This window comes from Equus asinus, chromosome 8 (genome assembly GCF_041296235.1).
Source record: "Equus asinus isolate D_3611 breed Donkey chromosome 8, EquAss-T2T_v2, whole genome shotgun sequence".
Classification (NCBI taxonomy): Eukaryota; Metazoa; Chordata; class Mammalia; order Perissodactyla; family Equidae; genus Equus; species Equus asinus.
Window position 1 is genome coordinate 83,271,206 of NC_091797.1, and position 17,464 is coordinate 83,288,669.

General features: G+C 44.3%; 1 protein-coding gene across 1 annotated transcript; it reads left to right on the top strand.

Annotated features, from left to right (window-relative positions):
- Positions 1 to 6,398: 6,398 nt before the first annotated feature.
- RFC5 (replication factor C subunit 5) lies at positions 6,399 to 17,359 on the top strand. Its single transcript, XM_014854719.3, has 11 exons — positions 6,399 to 6,601; positions 8,159 to 8,223; positions 8,485 to 8,621; positions 10,088 to 10,167; positions 10,849 to 10,922; positions 12,121 to 12,280; positions 13,012 to 13,093; positions 13,496 to 13,625; positions 14,241 to 14,318; positions 15,391 to 15,445; positions 16,472 to 17,359. Exons 1-11 carry the CDS (start codon positions 6,531 to 6,533, stop codon positions 16,566 to 16,568), a joined length of 1,029 nt encoding a protein of 342 aa, XP_014710205.1. The 5' UTR covers positions 6,399 to 6,530; the 3' UTR covers positions 16,569 to 17,359.
- Positions 17,360 to 17,464: the final 105 nt, after the last annotated feature.

Below are 17,464 nucleotides of genomic sequence, written 5' to 3' on the forward strand. Positions count from 1 at the left end.
TTTATAAAAATATTTTTTGACCATCTATATCTTTGAAACATTTAAAATATCCTCAAATTTAAAAATTCTCCTCCATTTTGACTTGGGGCATCCTTGGCTCTTCAATTTTCTGTACTACTCTCTTGCTTTACTTTTCAGCAGTACTTTTATTTAAAATATACATATTTTGGGGGCTGGCCCCGTAGCTGAGTGGTTAAGTTCGCGCACTCCACTGCAGGCGGCCCAGTATTTTGTTGGTTCGAATCCTGGACGCGGACATGGCACTGCTCATCAAACCACGCTGAGGCAGCGTCCCACATGCCACAACTAGAAGGGCCCACAATGAAGAATATACAACCATGTACTGGGGGGCTTTGGGGAGAAAAAGGAAAAATAAATAAATACATAAAATCTTTAAAAATAAATAGATAAAAAATAAAATATACATATTTTTTATCAGATTACCATTGAACTTGGGCCAAATGCTTTGAAAGAGGAGTTTAGGGGGATTGGAGGAATGGGATGAAATGTCTATAAATAGCTGTTCTTTGTGTAGCATCTACTGTATAATAAAGTGTTGTGTAACTCTGCCATGCCACATAAATAATGATAGTAATTTGCATTTTCTTATTACTATTCATCCTCGAATTGAATCTACAGTCTTTTGCCAATATTAAGATCTATTTCTCACTTCCTTACATCCCTCAGGGTCACTACTACGATGAGGGGGGCGAGGTAAACAGTGTCCTTGTTCTGCACACAGTTATACAACAGGTACACACCCAACTGCTTTTTCACCTCTGCATTTTCAGTCTCACAAACCCCAAGGCAGTGTGGCCCATGGCTGGACCAATGCCAGACAGAGCCAGGATAATGTAACCACACTTCCATCACCTCCTTATTAACACCTTTTTCTCTTTTTTTAATCACGATGACCCTAGAGATTCTAGCCCAGGGCAATTATGCTGGACTCAAAGTAGACAGAATCAGGAAAGATTGTAGAAGAAGAAATATTTTTTTTTTAATTTTACCAGCCTGGAGGGCCTATTATTAATGTGACAGAAGAATGTGATTGAGAAATTAACTAGACTTATTTTCTGCTGTAGACTCCTCACGAAAGACTAAGGGGTTTTATTCCCCCCAAGCAATTTAGCCTCAGAGTCCTGGGGTGTTGGGTTTGCCTGGCTCAGGGGAGCTGGATGCCCAGCACCTTTGGGACTTGGAGTTGAACTATCACAAGGCTGGGCCCTTAGAGGGGAGGAGGTGGGAGTGTTGAGAGGCCCAGCTCCCTCAAGAATTGCACACCAGAGATGCAGAACAGCAGTGAGGAGCAAGATGGCGGGGTAGAGATACATCATGTAGTATCTAGGGCTTATCAACAGCAATGTGCACACAAATTGCCTGGAGACCTTGTTAAAATGCAATTCTGATTCAGGAGGTCTGGAGTGGGTCCAGAGACTCTGCGTTTCTAACAAGGTCCCAAGTAGTGTTGAAACTATTGGACCCTGGACGTCACTTTGAGTAGTAGGGGTGAGGAGGAGTAGGTGGAAGAAGAACTTGGATGGAGGGGACCTCAAGCTTTGTGGCACTGAGAGCAATGACAACATTTCTGGGTGTCTGAGTTATACACTGAGGAGAAAGACACTATTATCAACAGAGTTGCCCATCTTCACAGGGATCATTTCAGTCTGGACAAAGTGCATCTTCTCCCACAGATACAGAAAGAACTGAAGACTAAAAGCCCTTCCCCAAGTTTTCTGGCCTATTTCCCCACAAGCGTTTAGGCTTCTTGAATGACCCTACAGAAGGGAAGGAACCCAACTGCCAACCCCAATAGACTGAGTTTCCAAACTATCTTGGCTTGAAGAAGGAACGGTGGAGGACCTTGAGCCAGATATATTTAATTTAGAAAAATGAAGATGTGAAATTTTTCGAGCCCAAGTGTCATGGAGCCAATTCAATTGAGCTAGGCTTTCAATCTGAAACTTAAAGAGAATCAGATTCAAGAATCGATAAGTAACCATTTGTGAGTTATTTCATCAACAAATGTGAGGGGATGATGAGTGGATTTCCCTAAGCCCTAACGTGGGGCATTTTTGGGGCTTCTGACAAGAGAAAGTCGTTGAAGGGGACAAGTGCCTCAAAAGATTGAACTTCCTTATCAGTCAATGATTTTGCTGTGGCTGTCAGAGAAGATGGCCCTTCCCCTCAAACACCCACTTCAAACTGCCCTTTGAGATTTTTTTTTCCTCCTTCAAGTCCTTGCTCTTCATTTAAACATGATTTCACCAGTATCAACACATTCAGGAGAAAGACCCAGTTTGATTTTCTCCTGCCAGCATCTTCCAAAGATAGCCTCACATCCATTCTCTCATAAGAACAAGTCTTAAAAATAAACTAAGGCAGTAAGTGCCGTGTCCAAAGCCAAGTTTGTTCCAAAGCTGAGAGTCATAAAATCCAGGGCTCCCTTTCCCTAATTCAATTTTAAGAGCAAATGCCTTTTGTTAGTAATTTTGCCTGTAACCTCTGATCCTGCCATCTTCAGGACCCGATGTTTTATTAAAGCATTTCCAAATCTGGTTCTGATTATATAAGAAAAGTTTGTGCCTGTGCTCATCAATGTCACAAGTCACAAGGCGATACCAGCTTGATTTGTCCTTAATCCTCCAGAAGGGCTAAAATCCAGGCAGAAGATGAGGATAAGACGGAATTATTACATCTTTTTGCCTGATGATTTGTCCTTGAAAAATCAAGTCAGAAAGTGGTCCCACAGTGGTTTTGCTTGGCCAGCAGTTTTTTTTTATTAGTTGCCATTGTTTAACATACAGGAATTTCACACAAAAATTCAAATTTCTGGTTTGACTTGAGAAATCAGAAGATCTGGCCACATTTGGCTGCTGTCCCTTATGATTGAATACTGTTGTAGCGGTCCTTTGTGATCCTTCCGGCGCCAGGATCTGAACCCCGGTGCCATGTTCAGGGATGCCCCCGGTTCACAAGTTTTGATGGGAGGAAGATGTCATTTCCCACCATTCAAGCTATAGATGAGATACTCACTAGCATGCGACCCAGGCTTGGCCAATTCGGCACGTCTCCCCAGACTTTTAATGGGGCGCTAGTTTTAGGAAGAATCCAGTACAGGAGAGAATTGGTGAACTCTTTCTGGCGGTAGAAATGATGAAAGCAACGTCCAGTTTCCATGGCCAGTGCTTTCAGTAGCAACCCAAGGTCGGTCACAGCGGCAGCAGTTTCCCTGCTGGCTTGTTTCCATGGAGTACTTCTGACCATGGATTCAGTTCCACGGCATGTCTTTGTCCCATTTTCCAAGCCGGGTTCTCCAGCTTGCCTATTGATTATGAGTTAGCTAATATTTTGTTGCTACATTCCTTTTCCGCTTAAATCTGCCACCTACAAACTCCGCCCCCTTGAGGCAGGGCATAATTTCCACCGAACCCTCTTCCTTTATATATTAACTTCCAGGCTACTCAGAGACATGTGCGCTTGTAACTGCAGACGTTCTCTCTGTCTCTTTAAAGTGATAGAATTATGGCAGCTGGAGAGAAGCTAAAGACCATCTAGCACAAGGATCAGCAAAGTAATGAGAAAAGTATCCCAGAGGCACCTTCCCTCCCACCCCTACTTCCCCTTACATCTCATTGGGCAGAACTGGGTCACATGCTCACCCTTTAAGCCAATCAGGGGACTAGGGTTGCTGTGATTGGCTTAGTCTAGGGCAGTACAGCTTTCGCGGAATGTTAGAATCACTTGAGAAGCTTTTTAAAACGCCAATTCCCAGTCCCACCCTAGAGGCCAAATGTAATTGGTTTGGCTGGACTTCTGGCATTGGAATTTTTTAAAATCCTCAAGTGCTTTTAATGTCATCCCTCTCTCTAGTCCAGCCCCCTACCCCTGCCCATTTTAGAAATGCCAATACTGAGGTCCAAAGAGATATTAAGTAACTTACCCAAAGGACTATACCTTCAATTAATAGCAAAAACAGAAACAAATAAAACCACACCCATACAAATGTCATTTTAAAGGACACCTTTGTTTTTCCAGAATATGCATGTGAGCATCCTTTTTTCTTAGAAAGTGAAGTCATGTGGAGCTCAAGGACTGAGAAGCAGGAGAGGGTAGGGCAGTGGTTCTCCAACTTGAGCGCATCAGAATCCCCTGCAGGGCTTGTTAGAACACAGATGGCTGGGCCCACCCCCAGAGTTTCAGATTCAAGGGGTTTGGGGTAGGGAGAAGAATAATTAACATGTCTAATAAATGTCCCAGGGGCTGCTGCTGCTGCTGGTCTAAGGACCACACTAGCACAGTGGCTAAGAGCTTGGGCTATAGAATCACACTGTCTTGGTAAGATTCCGTTCTGCCCCTTACACCAAGTCAGAATGTGGGCAAGTTACTTAACATATCTATGAAATGAGGCCAATGATATAGCTTGGAACTATCGCAACAAGTGAGTGAGTCTAATAAATGTAAAGTACTTAGAACAGTGTCTGGCACATAGTAACTGCCTAATGAATATTAGCTATTATCATTCATTCATGGAAGAATTATTGAGTGCTTCCTCGGAGCCAGGCACTATTCCAGGCACCAGGAGTACAGTGGTGAATCAAAGCCCCGCCCCTCAATGAGCTTACAATCCACGGGGGAGACACACAAAACCTGAACTTGGAAATGTATAATATAATGTCCCACAGAAGAATTCTGCATCCCCAGCAAACGGAACAGCAGGTGCGCACAGAGTTGTATGAGAACTCGGTCCAGTCTTGCTCGCATCTTCCGGCTCAAGGAGCTGGTGGCATCATGTTTCTAATGCAAAGACCCCCTAGCACGACGGCTCTTACATGGTAGTTGAATAAAGCCCAGGTTATGGCATTTTTAGTTAGAGTTCTCCAGAGAAATAGAACCAATAGAATATCTATACAAAATTTATATTTATACTTATATTTATGTAGATTTAAAATATGTTTTTATATTATATATTATACAAAAATACATATTATATATTAATAATATATTTATGTAATAAATATATACTTTGTATTTTAAATATATTTTTCTATCTTTCATATATTCATATTTGTATAATGTACATCTATATCATAGGAATTGGCTCACAGGATTATGGAGGGCGAGGCGTCCCACGATCTGCCATCTGCAAGCTGAAGACCCAGGAAAGCTGGTGGTGTAATTCAGTCTGAACCCGAACGCCTGAGAATCAAGAGTTCAGATGTTCGATGTTCAAAGGCAGGAGAAGATGGATGTCCCAGCTCAAAAAGAGAGCAAATTCACCCTTCCTCCGCCTCCTGTTCTGTTCAGGCCCACAATAGCTTGGATGGTGCCCATGGGCATTGATGAGGGTGATCTTCTCTACTCAGTCTACCCGTTCAAATGCCAGTCTCTTCCAGAAAGACCCTCAGAGACACACCCCAAAAATAATGTTTTACCAGCTCTCTGGGCATCATTTAGCCCAGTCAAGTTGACACATAAAATTAACCTTCACAGGCATAGTCATACCAGCCAATTCTTTAGATTTTTTTTGAGAAGGAACATTTGAAACAAGAACAGTGGAGATGAGTGTTAGAAGGGAAGGAGAGAGTAAGGTGGCAATGTGCTGCATGCTTCAGATATGTTATTTCCTTTAATCCTTGCAACCATCTTGGAGTAGATGTTATTGGATGAGGAGACAAGCACCTGCCCAAGGCCAAGGGGAAAAAGTGGCATGTGAGGATCTGATCAACCAGGATTAGAGTCGGCCTGGCGGGAAGCAGAGAGCAGGGCACCGTCGTACCACAAGCCACATCTCACCTCCTTCTTCTGGGTCCCCAGGCAGGGGCTGGGGTGAAAGCCATAACTGCCATGAGGTATTTGTCCACTGTCCCACTTCTCTGTTCCTAAAGCAGGTGACAGCGATGTCATAAGATGCAAGGAGCTGCTACTTCGGAATCAGAACGCTTCTGACCCCGGGCCAGCCTCATCTCCTCCCCAGTACTGTTGTCTTTCCCAGCATGTTAAAACAAACAAACAAACTTTATTATGGATGTAATACACACTCATTGCTGGGAAACACAGACTAGCAAAATAGAAGAAAATAAAAGTGGTCCATAATCCCCTCATCTCAGAAAAAAACACTAGGATTTTGATACCGAGTCTCCCCTCAGATCATGGGGAGCCTGTCCTCTGTGCTTGCTAACTAGCCCTTTCCAGTTACACATAGGGGGTCACCTTGCCTCTCCCCGTCTCCCCGGGGCTGGGGAGTCCCGCTGGCGCGGGAGAGAAGGTGGCGCTGCTGGCTAGAAGGGCAGCGCGGGAGAATAGTGGCTGCAGGCGCCTCCGGTAACCTGGCAACCTGCGCCTTAGCAACGGCAAGGGGGCGGGACCGAGGGAGGAAGTCGGAAGCGGGCGGCTAAGTCTCGCGAGAGTTGCGTTTGCGCGCGAACTCTAAGTGCAAGGGTACCCGCACTGGGTTACGCTGGTCGTTGAGCAGGCCCCTTGGGGGACGTGACGACCCCAGCGGACCCGATCACCTTCGTCTCCTCTTCATGGAGACCTCCGCCCCCGAGCAGCAGCAGCAGCAGTCCGCGGCGACGGCCAAGATCAGGAACCTGCCCTGGTAGGAGGAGGCCGGCTGCCGCGGGGAAGGAGCTGGGCCGCGCGGGGAGGCGGTGGCCGAGGTGGGCAAGTGGCGCGGCCCCGGCTGACCTCGCCCCGCCGCCCCCGGACCTGCGGCCTGGGCGGAGCCACAGAGATTCGCCTTGACACCCCCGACGCCCCAGTCCCCCTCCGTTCTCTCTGGGACTTTCGCCACGTTCCCCGCACCCACCGATTCCTTTTGCACGCAGAGGAAAGCGGCTTTCTCACGCACCTGGGTGACAGCACAAGGGTTCGGTCCCGCGTCTTCTGACATTGCATTGCCCTCTGTGCCAAAATGTTCTTCCCTCTTACCAAAAATCTTGGATGCGATTATTGGTCAAATTCCTAACTAAAATAGTGATGTTAATAATAGTAATTCTCCGTAGGTAACTTTAGTTTAAACGACTTTCTATTAGATTAGTGGTCACCCTGTTAGGTCTTTACAAAGACCGTGGGAGGTGGGTACTGTTATTATTTCAATTTTACATGTGGGGAAACTGCGTCCTAAAGGTTAAATGACCTGCCTGAGATGCAGAGGTGGAAAATGGGCTTGGGTTTGAACCCAGGTGGTCTGGATTCACAGCTGGCACTCAACCGTCCTACTCCCACGACTGTCGGAGAGATGCTTTAAAGACTTTGATGGGATTTGGCTTGCTTTCAGAAAACTCCAAGTTGTTCTTGTCTAAGAACAAGTTCAGTTTGTTTTTATCCTGACTAAAACACTTAACATACAGGTTACAGTTGTAACCATTTTAAAGTGTATGATTCCGTGGCATAAAGTTGTGCAACCACCCCACTATCTAATTCCAAAATTTTTATCAGCCCAAAGGGAAACTCCATACCCGTTGACAGTAACTCCGCGTTCCCTCCTCCCTCAGCCCCTCCCAGCAGCCACTAATCTGCTTTCTATCTATGCATTTGCCTATTCTGGACATTTCATATAAATGGAATCATATAATATATGACCTTTGTAACTGGCTCCTTTCACGCAGCAGTGTTTTCACCGTTCTTCCATGTTGTAGCGTGTATCAGCAGTTCATTTCCTTTTATTGCCAAATAATATTCCATGGTATGGATATACCACTATCCATTCATCTGTTGATATATATTTGGGTACGAGTTCAATTTTGAATTCACTTTGAAATAAGAGGTGCCCAACCAGGTTGAGATTATAGGCAGATGGCTGGAAAGGTGAAATTAGAAATTATTGACATTTTGGGCCAGATACTTTGGGAAGGGGGAGGGCATGGGGCCTGTCTTGTGCATTATTGGATGTTTAGCAGTGTCCCTGGGGCCTACCCATTATATGCCAGGAGCACCCTCCACCCAGCTGTAATAACAGAAAACGTCTCTATATATCGCCAGATGTTCCCTGGAGGACGGAATCACCCCTGGTTGAGAAGCGGTGGTTTAAATTCAAATTTAAAGGGTTTTGTTTCTCTTCCCCTTTTAGTGAGGACGTGAAAGGATTCTTTTGCACATGACAAAATGTTCTTGCATTTATATATGTTGTAATCCATGCTAAATTGTATTTTAGGGTTGAAAAGTACCGGCCACAGACACTGAATGATCTCATTTCTCATCAGGACATTTTGAGTACCAGTAAGTATCCAGGCATCAGCTGCTGTTATCCTAGTCGAAGGACCTGTATACATTTCCTGGTGATGTTGTCTCTACTGAGTAATGACTCTGAAGAATTGGATTGAGCTTTATGTGGCTTTAAGAATTGAGTCCTTGGGATTTTTCCTTCCTGCATCTGATTTGAACACAGGGCTGAAGGGCATTCAGCCCAACTCAAGGGCCCACAGTGAATGAGGCAACTCTCAGAGACTCAAGGTGTCTCTTTTTCTTCCCAATCCTCAGTTCAAAAATTTATCAGTGAAGACCGCCTGCCGCACCTGCTTCTCTATGGTCCTCCGGGGACAGGAAAGACATCCACCATCCTCGCCTGTGCTAAACAGCTGTACAAAGATAAGGAATTCGGCTCCATGGTCTTGGAGGTAAATAGGAGGATTATTCTTAGTCTGTGAAGGACTCCAGTCTCTTACTTTTAGTTCTGCTAGTTTTGTTTCACTTTAAAAGTAAGTTGCCCTGCTGGCAGTTGGGAAAGAAGCAGACATAAAATAAGATATTTCAATTCACTTCTTTCTATAATCGTCATTTTGGTCTGGATTGGCATTAGCTAGAGGGCAGTTGAAGGGTTAGGTGGTATTATTATTATTATTATTTTTTGCTGTTGCCAACTTTTGCCCAAACCTTTGGTGGTCCCTCAGTTGCTGGCTGTCTCCCGTATGCCCCTCCAGATAGCTTCTCCACGTGGCTCCACCCTGTTCTTGCCTCAGAAGGCCGAGCCGTATTGACTACAAGCTCCCTTGCCCTCTGGGTCCTGGTTGGGTTTGGCCAGTAGAGGCCCTGGCAGGGGTCAAGGAAGGAGATTAATGCCTGGTCCTGCCCTGGGGGTTACCATAGGCTGGCAGCATCCCCACCTGCAGGGCACATCACACAGCCCTCTCCAGGTGCCAATAGCAATCCCACCCCTAACCCTGTAACACCTGGGGGTGGGAATGGGCCCCAGTAGTCCCTGAGCTATTGCATATCCATGGTGGTTTCCCCACACCCCACCAGACCTTTTCAAATACCGCTTCCTTTAATTTTCTACAAATTACTGGATTTGAGTATGCCATGTGTTTCCTTCTGGGACCTCGACTGATATACTTAAATCACAAAATTCTAAATACTATCTATGGCAAGAAAAAAAGTTTAACTTTTCTTTTTTAGATTGGCACCTGAGCTAACAACGGTTGCCAGTCGTTTTTTTCTGCTTTTTCTCCCTAAATCCCCCTAGTAGATAGTTGTATATATTTTTTTAGTTGTGGGTCCTTCTAGTTGTGGCATGTCGGACGCCCCCTCAGCGTGGCCTGACTAGCGGTGCCATGTCTGCGCCCAGGATCCGAACCAGCGAAACCATGGACTGCCAAAGCAGAGCGTACAAACTTAACCACTTGGCCTGGGGCCAGCCCGATAACTTATTTTTTTGATATAGGTCTTAGAATCTTGCTGCCACCAACATTCTTACTTCAATGTCTTAAAAACTTGGTAACTTCCAGGTTGCTCCGGGTTGTGGTAGCTAAAGTTAGCATCATTCTGCTCATGCCAGAGGTGCTATTCAGTGTGACCAGGCCACTTAATGATTCCTCAAATATTCCTCAGTGATTGTTCTCAAAAGGGGGAGGAAAAAAGTCATTTGTCTTCCAGAATGTTATGTAATGAATGATCTAGTGAGTTGTGAGTTTTATATATAGTTGTGATCTTGTTTTTTTTTTTTTTTTAATAATGATTATCTGTTAGCTGTCATTAAACCTAGAGACCTAGCTTGCTAAGCTGGATTGGTGAAAAGATACATAAATACGTAGATAGCACACCAACGTGTTTTTTATTTATTCTGGCTTCTTTCTCCCACATTTAGCTGAATGCTTCAGATGACCGAGGAATAGATATCGTTCGGGGACCAATCCTGAGCTTTGCTAGCACAAGGACAATATTTAAGTAAGAATTATTTGCCTAATTTCTCTCCCTAGAGATGTTGATCAGCTTAATTTTTTTAATCCTCCCTTTTGCCAGTTTGTAAAGGTAAAAAAAATAACTTTGTCAAAAGCAGCCATGAAAAAGAAATAAATTGCAGGGATGGTAGTAAGAAATATTAAAATATAAATATTGAAATAAGATATTATCTAAGCCTATATTAGCAAATTCTTTGGGGAAGCATTAACTTCATCTTATCAGTTAACTGAGGCCTGATTACATCCTAAGACTGGATGAGCTGGTTTGAATTTAAACAAAAACAAATTGAGATTGGGACAGATAACTAGGATGGTGGTTTAAAAAAAAAAAAAAGGGAAAGAAAAAGATGAAAAGACAGGCATGAGTGAAGGTGGTGGAAAAAAGCAGCGCTAGAGTAATAGGATACTATGCAGAAGGAAGATGAAGGTGCCAGAGGATACAACGTAAAAAAATACAGAAGTTAGGTCTCAGTTCCCTGTGAGAGTTGAAGGAGTGATGGGATATGTCCTCTCTGTGTGACCGCAGATGTTTGCTTTGGTCAAAGTTGTAGGAGATATGGACTTTATGAAACAGGGCCTGGTGGCACAAATGTGAAGATGCAGATTTGTGCCTGGAAGTTGGAGTGAGATTGAAGAAATCTTTAGGTGGTGCCATTTTTTTTCTCAGGAAAGGCTTTAAACTAGTGATCTTGGATGAAGCTGACGCCATGACTCAGGACGCCCAGAATGCCTTGAGGAGAGGTAAGAAGAGCTGCCAGGTACGGTGTGTTAGCTGATCAGCGCTTCGGTGGGAGAATTAGGAACTTTGGCATGAGCTGTGATGTGGCTGGTTTTCCGTTTTCGTTCATCTTCTGGCCCAGAGAAGTCTGTGTACCTTTCTCTGGGTACCCCACCTGATGATCTAGACAAAATAGCTTTGTATCAGGAGTTCCCCCTTTCAGTAGCTTAAGGACATAGCCCTGTTGGGACTTTTAGGTATGACCAGACACTGGTGTGTCATCCTTTTCTGCTGGGTTCAATTTCATGGTTGATGGGAGGTTATGGAAAGTCTTTCATTCCTAAACTGCTCAATAGACCTTTTTGCCGTTCGTACCCTTAGATACAAAATAGCCAGGAAAATAATACTGGGAATTTAGTGACAGTCAGAAAGCTGACATGACTTCCCTACTTGCCAAGTGAGGGATTTGGCAGGGAAGGGAGGGTATCCTGTCACTTGACTGTCTCAAGGGGCCTGGTGCGGTTAGTTTCTTTGAAAGGCCATTCCTGATTCTGAGGTAATCAGCTAGGAGAGAATGGCCTTTAGGAGTTTGGGGTGGGAAGGAGTGGATTGCAGCCCACGTTTAAGAAGAGGAGGACAGTTAGAATATCTTCTGGTCCAAAAGCTTTGGCAGCCTTTCTTTGGCATCTTGTTTTGTGGAGTGACTGTCAGTCTGGGCAGATCCCCGTGCGAGAACACTGCGTACCTACAAAATGAGACTGCTGTCATAAGCATCTCTGAATTGGAGTTGTTGCTCCCTCGAATGCTCTGAGGCTTCAAGACAAGGTCCACTGGAAAGTCTGCAAGAAGCCACTCCCCTCCCCGCCCCGTAGAAGATGAAGCATCATCAACCTGCGAACAGAATTTTGTGCAAAAGGGCAGGAATACTGGAGTTCATATCTTAATGCAATGGAATGGTAGGAGCGCCAGAATCATGGCAACTCTTGAAAAAGGGTGCGTTTTGTAAAATCCGTGGAAGTGACTTGTCAGCTTTTGAAAGGAGAGTGGCTGATTTCTAGTCTTGACCACACTGGTGACACCCTCTCGTTATAGTAGCATCCCCACTGTTTGCATTCTTGAATTCTTTTCCTGTACCCTCTGTGGGACCATAGAAAAGTTCAGGCTTCTCTGTCCCTTGAGATATCAGAATGGACGTGAGGTGGTTTTCTTTTCCCTTGCCAGTGATTGAGAAATTTACTGAAAATACCAGATTTTGCCTCATCTGTAACTATCTGTCAAAGATCATCCCAGCCTTGCAGTCCCGATGTACAAGGTTCCGATTTGGTCCCCTCACTCCTGAACTCATGGTCCCCCGCCTTCAGCATGTTGTAGAAGAAGAGAAGTAAGTATATTGAAAAGCAGGAAAGAGGAGTGTCTCGGGGATTGAGTGTGGTGTAAGCAGGGCTCTGGGATGGCCAGCGGGTTTCCATTTAAAGCCGTGTTTGTAAGTGACTTAGCAGAGTGCCCAGCACCAGGGTCTGTTAGCTGCTGTCATTTTCTCCGCTATCTCCCAGACGCTCTTCATAACAATCATTTGGTTCTTCTCTTGCTTCCATCCTCCTCCCTGGAAGCTGTCTCAGTTGCCTCCTACTCTTCTTTTGTCATTGGAGACTACAGGCTGCCAAGTCCCTTCTGCTAAGATGCCTCTTGGCTTTTTTGACTAGAAGGGAAGGTTCTGAGACATTGCATTCTGTGTAATCAGATGCCAAGCAAGTAGCCCACCCAAGCTGCTGCTTCTCTCAAAGGGGGTGCTTTGGCTCTGATCGTAGATCTCACCAGTGCCCTTTCCAGAGAACAGAATTCCGAACTGGTCATTCAACATAGCAATGCTTGGGCCTAAAATAAGGGTCTGTCTAGATTTTGAGTGGGCTGTGACTACTAACGTGAAGCCCACATCCCTAAAAACCAGAAGGAATTCTAGATCCTGGCGATCAAGAGAGGATTGTTAACTCCTTCCTTTCCTTTCTTTCTTTCATTGTTTCAAAGCCTTAATCACTCCAGGCCATCTCGTTCCCTGGGTGAATGCCTGTGCTCTCAGGGGCCTCTATGTCCCTTCTGCCTGTTTCCTTTCAGAGTTGCTATAAGTGAAGACGGGATGAAAGCACTTGTAACTCTCTCCAGTGGAGATATGCGAAGGGCCCTGAACATTTTGCAGGTACAGTACTATTTGCAGCAAATCTCAGAGTCATTGCTTCGGAATAGTTTTTAAAGAAAGACATAAGCAACAGTACAACCAATCTGTAAACTCAGAAATCTAGAACTGGTAAGACCTTGGTCTCATAATGCGCCAAAGATTTCCCCCACCTTTGCGTTTTGATTAATTGAAAAAGTAATTTGTTGCAAACAAGGGAAAGATAGGGAATGATTGTGCAGCTGTAATGTGGTCAACAAGCAGTGGCGTACTCTGATGAGGCCAATTCTTACCGGTGTAAAAAATACGAGGTTTGAGCCATCCTGTGCCCTTGCAACCTCGCTGCCTCAGCGGTTTCCTCCTGACCAGCCTGCAGTTTGGCAGCTGCTCTGAACAGCCACTGTGATTCTCCCCCTGTCTGCACAGAGCACCAATATGGCCTTTGGGAAGGTGACAGAGGAGACTGTCTACACCTGCACAGGGCACCCGCTCAAGTCAGACATCGCCAACATTCTGGACTGGATGTTGAATCAAGATTTCACCACAGCCTACAGAAGTATCCTTTCTTGTGTCCTGCCGAGGGCGCAGTAAGTGCCTGAGACCAGAACTTGGTCCCATCGCTCAGGCTGCAGCCACACCCGTACCCTTCTGGTGAAAGACAGTTGGCTGCGTGTGACTCTGGGCAGCTTGTGGTGGGAGCACGATGTCTGCGGATGGAGTGAGGACTTGTCTTAACACCCAGAGTTCTTCCTGAAGGGCTCTGACCTGGGGGCGGCTTGAAGCTGCTTCACTCACAGATGGGAGAGCAGCAGTTAGACCTGGGGATGGAAGATGCAACCGTTTTCAAGTGGTCAGTATTACTCTTGTTTTACCGTGAAATTAAAAGCTAGGGGAATGATATGAAGCCTTTTTTGGGAATGCATGTGGCTGTGTTCTCTGCTAGACAGAGATAAACCTTATTGAAGGTTGAAAGCCCTTATTGAAGATGAAAACATAAGAAAAATAAGAATTGGGGTCCAACATGTGCAGCTTCAAATGGAAAAAGAGCAACAGCTGCACTGGGACTAAAAGCCCTACTTTTGGAAGTCACTCACCGGGGTGTGGATTCAACATTCTCTGCACTGTGTTTGTTCTGGAACTTGTTCCCTTTGCCTTAACTGCTCCTCTCTAGATATTACAGAGTTGAAAACTCTCAAGGGCTTGGCATTACATGATATCCTGACAGAGATACACTTGTTCGTGCACAGAGGTAACTTCCACACTCTTCCCTGGGTTAGCAGCCGTGGAGAGGGTGATGTGCTTTGGGGTAAAGGCTGGTTAGACAGGGAGCATGTGGCTTCATTTTTGAAGCAAAAATACAGGAATGAAGAGGAAGTATGAACCTGACCCCTCATTTTTAGTTTTGTCTTGCTGCTATTTAAAACTTTGTTCCAAAGATACTCTTTTAACCTCTAGAACTGCTGGGGAGAGTGGAAACTCCTGAAAGCTAACTTTATTTCCACCGAGGGTTTGTATTTTATAGCAATAAGTAGTATATTTTAATTCACATTTCTAACAGAGTATTTTTCCCAAAAGGGGAGGGGGAGAAAGGCCTGTCTTCCTGTAAAGCGCAGCAGTCTTAAGTAAACCATCTGAAGTTCCACACTTGCTCATATCTTCTAGACAAAGAATCAGTTCCCAACCTTGCAGCACCTAGGAGTCACCCCAGACCAATTAAGTGGGCCTTTTGGGGGGGAATGGGCATCGGTATTTTCTCAAGCCCCCCTGTGATCTTTGGCGCAGCCTTTTGGAGCAGCTCTTCCCTCCACAACAGCCAACTGCAGACAGAGACTGCCGGGCCCATGAATGTTGGTTCTGACAGTGCCTTTACAGGCCTCTTCCTGGCTGGCTGGCATGTTTGCTTCTGCCTGAGAACATGGTCGGCCCAAACCGGGCTCTGCACTTTGTGCAATCTGAGCATGAATTGACTTTTAAAAATCAGTTGTTTTTAAAACTAGGACGGTGAGAACTCAGCTTTCAAGTTAGCTTGTAGAGCTATCATTTGTTCAAAGAGCAGTCTTGGTAATGCTTCTGTCTTCTCATGATCACTTTGGAATCTGCTGCTTTTCTTTTTGGCTATACCATGAAGAATCAAAAAATGGAGTGGATAAACTATGAAAACGTATACACTTTTTACTTCATTAGAGGTGTGGTATCTAGTGATCTGAGGCCTCAAGAGAGTTTAGTATTATCTATTTGATGTTTCAACTCATACTTGTCTTCTGTGATTTTAATAGTAGGGAGTGACAGACCTCACTCATTTGATTTCATTTTTCCCCCAGTTGACTTTCCAACTTCAGTTCGAATACATTTATTGACCAAAATGGCAGACATCGAGTGAGTATTTATTTCCCAGTTTTCATTCTTTTCCTGCTGTTATCCCTTTGGTGTTTGTTGTTTCTACCTGCTTGGTTTCAACCTTTTTAAATCATTCATATATGGTATAATCTAAGTTTTAGGTGGTATTATTGAATCATACATGGGGAAGAGTGTGAGTTGCTTAAAGAACATATGAATAAACACAAGCAGGGTACAGCTCAGTTATATACTTGGGATAAAGACCTCAAAGGCTTGGGCTCCACATTGGTTCTGGAAATGCTCTTGTTATTTGGGAGGCCTGCTTCAGTTCAGACATCTAGGTCATTTGGGGATGACCAGTCATCCTGCTGTTATTAAGGCATTTTGGCATGCTAAAGCATATTGGGGGGAAAGTAAACATAAATTCAATTTCCCACTTTGCCTGGGTCAGTAACCACAGTTATTAGCCCCCGGTGAAGCTGGCAGCTATCATTTAAGTAGACAAAGCATTGGGTTCAAAATAGACATCAACATAGGCCAACTCTAATTTGCTGTCATTGGCCTTCACATGCACAAATTAGGTCACGTGAACATGAGGATTTTGTTTTCAGTGGCTGGGCACTTAAAAGGTGGCAAGATGAATTGCCAATGTCCTGCTTTACTGACTAGACCACAGAACCACAGATATGTCAACCAAACTTCCCAGTGAATTCAGAGGAAAGAAATCTTAATTATAATTCTTCTCTTAATGCATTTTGTGGATAAAGAAATAATCCTTAATCACATAAATTCTGCATATCAATATTCAGCTAGCACAAAGTTAAGTTCAGAACACTGTTATTGATAACAATTTTTAAAATTTTTCCTCGCCAGTTTGAATCATTTTCATAAATGAGTGTTTAAGGCAGAGAAGAAAATGTTAGAGGACACTTAACATTGCTGTTGAGGATAAGTTTTTATTACCTCCTATCCTCCAGATTTTCAGTCTTTGATCTCTGTTGTTCTTGTTAAAAGGCAGCTGTCTGTGATATTCTCTATTCTTACTTTTTGTTTCATTTCTTTCAGGTACAGACTTTCTGTTGGCACCAACGAGAAGATTCAGCTGAGTTCCCTCATTGCCGCTTTTCAAGTCACCAGAGACCTGATTGTCACAGAGGCCTAGATGTTGAGGCTCATTTGCTACAGTTGTCAAGCCCAGCAGTGACTGGAGAACAGGGGACTTGGTTATGGGATGAACTGCTGCCCAGGGCCAGGGGATGAAGCCACAGTCACCCCACATCTTGAAAACTGTTCCAGGCGTGGGTGGGCAGACGTTTAAAAAGTACTGTGTGTGTGGCTTTTTGGAACAGGGATGTACAAAACAACTTTAACATACAACTATTAATTGTGTTTTATGGGGGGGAAGCAGCAAAAACCTTTTCTTCAGCCTTAAGGCTTTTACAGTTGCTTGGATGACAGGAAACTGGCCTACCCCATTTTGGTGTGGAACATAAGGCTTTCAAAGTCCAAGTGTCTTCCAACTCGAGATAAACAAAACATCTCCAAAATTAAGTTTATAAATCTAATCTGTGGAACAATCTTTGTATCTAAATAGATGTTAGTAGATTTCTGGCCAAAACTATCATACTCCTATAAAAATGGACTCAATTCTCTTACTTTAAAAACTGGTCTTTTTATTTCTCTTCTTGAAGTAGAATTACTAGCAGGCCCCTAATTATGGTGTATTGACAGTAGAGGAACGTTCACTTAGATTATGCCACTGGGGGCCAGAGGTTGTACAACACTCCCTTGTCAAGGCAGGGAGGGCACGTGAGATGGAGCTGGACTGTGAACCGGCACCTGCTCAAGGATTAGGACTTGTTTCTAACTGGAGCGTTTATTTCACAGCAATTACGCTGCATTTATGATAGTGGTCTTCACAATAAAGCAGCTTTCTTGTTGGTTGTATTACAAGTGACTCTTCCTTCCTTAGCCCGGTATACTTACTCAGCTTGCATCTATATGAAAAAGCTGCCTCGGTCTCTGGTATCACAGAATAAACTTTCTTTGGAGGCTTTT

What these genes read in the sequence shown, in the direction of transcription:
- RFC5 (XM_014854719.3), top strand. Translation starts at nt 6,531, where the DNA reads ATGGAGACCTCCGCCCCCGAGCAGCAGCAGCAGCAGTCCGCGGCGACG. An exon ending in TCAGGACATTTTGAGTACCA is followed by an intron (nt 8,224 to 8,484) that starts GTAAGTATCCAG and finishes CCCAATCCTCAG; the next exon opens with TTCAAAAATTTATCAGTGAA. An exon ending in CATGTTGTAGAAGAAGAGAA is followed by an intron (nt 12,281 to 13,011) that starts GTAAGTATATTG and finishes GTTTCCTTTCAG; the next exon opens with AGTTGCTATAAGTGAAGACG.